We start from the raw sequence: 2,993 nt of genomic DNA on the forward strand, positions 1-2,993 counted from the left end.
ACCTCGTGTTTTTTTTTTTTTGGGGGGGGGGGGGTGCTGGAATCAAACCCAAAGTCTCATGCATGCTAGGCAAGCACTATACACTGAGATACATCCCTAGCCCTCCATTTTTAAACTAACATCTGAAAGAACTAGTGAAAACTAAGGGGACAACATATCACAAACCAAAACTTCTTTAGGATGAGGACAGTTAGCTAAAATGGGACATGAATATTCAAGTGGACTCCTGTAATAGACTGACACCCAGCCAATATATGGCCTCCAATTACATGTGATCTAATATCCCAAACAATTCTCAACAAGCAATTACACCAAGTATCCTGATACTAAGCCTTAAAGAAAGGTTAATATTTGAATCCCTATTAGCACCTGGCAAAGAATAGTGAATAAATGACCACTAGACAAATAGGTGATAAAAAAGCCGACACACAGGAAATAATAATGGTACACTGGTAAAGAACTGGGACATGGAAGAATAAACTGGTAACCCAAAAAATGAGATATAAAAATGGCAGAAGGAATGTGGGAACTTTCTAATCAGACTGATTAAAGTAATCTAAAGGAGGTCTAATTACAATGCAATTCTTACTATAGAAGCTTCAACAGAATCCAATCAAATGTATTCTATCTTATCTTCTAACAAATACTTTAACAAAAGTAATAACCTGCTTAGATTTTTTTTTTCTTTCTTTTTTTTTTTTTTGTTTTTTGAGGAGGGGAAGTGGAGGTACTCAGGAGCCAACCTAGGGTTTTGTGCATGCTAGGCAAGCATTTTACCATTGGGCCACATTCCTAGGCCCTGCTTAAAACTTATGAAAGCTTAGAGAGCTAAAACTAGGCACTGACTTCACCAACATTTTCTGCTGTGTAGCACGAGCAGGCTATCAAGACTTCCCCATTCTTAGAAACACCCAAGAAACTCAAGATTATCCTCCCCACTGATTTAAAAGCCAGAAGCTTTCTCATTACCAATGTAGCCTCCAGGTTCCATGACACAGGAAAAGAGGTTCCTTGGAAGCAGACAAGAATACTGCAGTCACTAAAACTGGTCACAATCTGTCCACTGTTATTGAGAAATAGTCCCTTAGTATCGAGATTTAGAAGCATCCAAATTTGTGCTGTGGTGACTCCATCAAGGAAACACCACCTTGGGAAAACACTTCCATGACCAAACGTCACCCCCATTACCATGGAACCGAGTAACATATGCAATGAACAGATAATTTGTACTCCACTCTCCTTCCTTTGAGGAGCAGAGAGTACACGTTAGTTAGCACATTAGAGTGCACAATAATTTCATGCCCCTAAATGAGGGGAGTGGATAAATGCAATAATACCTTCTGTCTCTCCCTCTTCTGAAGATATTAGGATTGTTCCTTTCCCATCTTCAATTTGGACATCTGGTGCTACCATAGCAAATTTTTCTTTCACTATCTATAGGGGAAAAAAAGATTAAAAAATATTAATAGAGGCATTTAAAGACCATTTAAAAATAAATAAATAAAAACCTCTAGATTTTTTTCTATAAAGGCTCTTACTTTCTCCTTTCATAAAGGGGCTAGTTAGGAAAAACTGGAGAGTTAGCCATATTCAACCACAAATGTAGATCAGAGCAAACTTCCTCTAAATGGGACTTAAGAACTACTTGACTGGCTCTTGATATTTTCTTCCCCTGAACATTAGGAAGTGGACTCCAAACTTAACATTTCATCCCAGTTTCTATGCCAGCCCTGTAACAGAAGGTTTGACAGATGAAAAGAAATTCTTACTAACCTGATTCTCAGATGACCTCATCCTTCCTGAATTCCATATAGGTTTGGAAGATTTATAAGTGATCATATTCTGATCACTACCAGCTCCTAAAAAGTGATATAGAGTATCTCTCTAGGGGTCTAATTACCCTCAAATAAAGGAATTATCTTTAATCCCAAATCAATATTTTCAACAATAATACTTCCTAGGAATAAAAGAGAGCAGCAACCCTCCAATGGCCAGTTAACCAAGATCTGCTGCCTTCCCTGACCAAGATATGATTGCAAATTAGTCTTCCCTATGTAGCGAGTTCTGGGAGGAAGGTCATTCCCTACCCACTTTGGGAAAGGCTTAATCACCTATCTTAAGAGGTATGTAAATATGTAGCACTGTGATGGATTCAATCAGAGAACAATCCAAAATTCTCCCCTAAGTGGGAAGGGACACTTTCCAGCCATTTAAAAAAGTTCAATAAAAGTAATCTAGACAAAAAAAAAAAAAGTAATCTAGACAATTTAGGATTGAACCCAGTGCCTCACTCATAGACAAGCATTCTGCCACTAAGCTACATCTTTAGCCCTCTTTATTTTGAATTAGGATCTTATTAAGTTGTCCAAGATGCCCTCCAATTTGTGATGCTCCTTCCTTAGCCTCCCAAGAAGCTGTGATTCCAGGTGTGCATCACCACACAGACTTAGACTATATCTTAAACCCCCATTTCTTATACTCCTGCTCTACAAGTGAATCCAGAATCAGGTCATATCACAAAAATCTATATACTGTCACTAAGTCTCAGATTTCATAAATAATTAACAACAGCCTCCTAATTTTGTGGAAATGGGTACTGTCCAACATCTAGAGCACCTGAACTCTGCAAGTTATCCCTACCCTTAATACAAAGCTACTAACTGGGATTTTGCTCCACTGGAAACATAGAACTTTGCTATTCTTAGTCAAGTATTCACAATTCATAAAAATACCTTGTCTGAGACAAGTGCAGTAGTCTGTAACTATAATCTCAGCTAGTAGGAAGGCTAAGGCAAAAGGATCACAACTTTAAGGCCAGCCTCAAGAAGAGAAAAAAGAAAGCCTGGGAATATAGCCAAGTTTAGTGGTCTAGCACCCCGGGTTCAATTGTCAGTACTACCATAAAACAAAACATAAAAACTCTTTGTGGGTTTGGCCATAGCCAAAACTATTCAAAGACATTTCTTTCTTTCTTTTTTTTTTTTTTTTTTTTT

At 37.9% G+C, this 2,993-nt stretch overlaps 1 protein-coding gene across 3 annotated transcripts in view; it reads right to left on the reverse strand.

The window, feature by feature from the left end:
- Uba2 (ubiquitin like modifier activating enzyme 2) overlaps positions 1–2,993 on the reverse strand; it is a 32,134-nt gene that overhangs the window by 9,451 nt on the left and 19,690 nt on the right. For all 3 annotated transcript variants that reach the window (XR_007343090.1, XM_015496914.2, XM_048790954.1), the window contains exon 9: positions 1,338–1,434. Coding sequence is in view for 2 of the 3 variants with exons in the window: in XM_015496914.2 (XP_015352400.1) it covers positions 1,338–1,434 (97 nt within the window). In the remaining variant the exon portion in view is untranslated. The remainder of the gene's footprint in view (positions 1–1,337; positions 1,435–2,993) is intronic.

This window comes from Marmota marmota, unplaced genomic scaffold (assembly GCF_001458135.2).
Source record: "Marmota marmota marmota unplaced genomic scaffold, marMar, whole genome shotgun sequence".
Taxonomy (NCBI): Eukaryota; Metazoa; Chordata; class Mammalia; order Rodentia; family Sciuridae; genus Marmota; species Marmota marmota.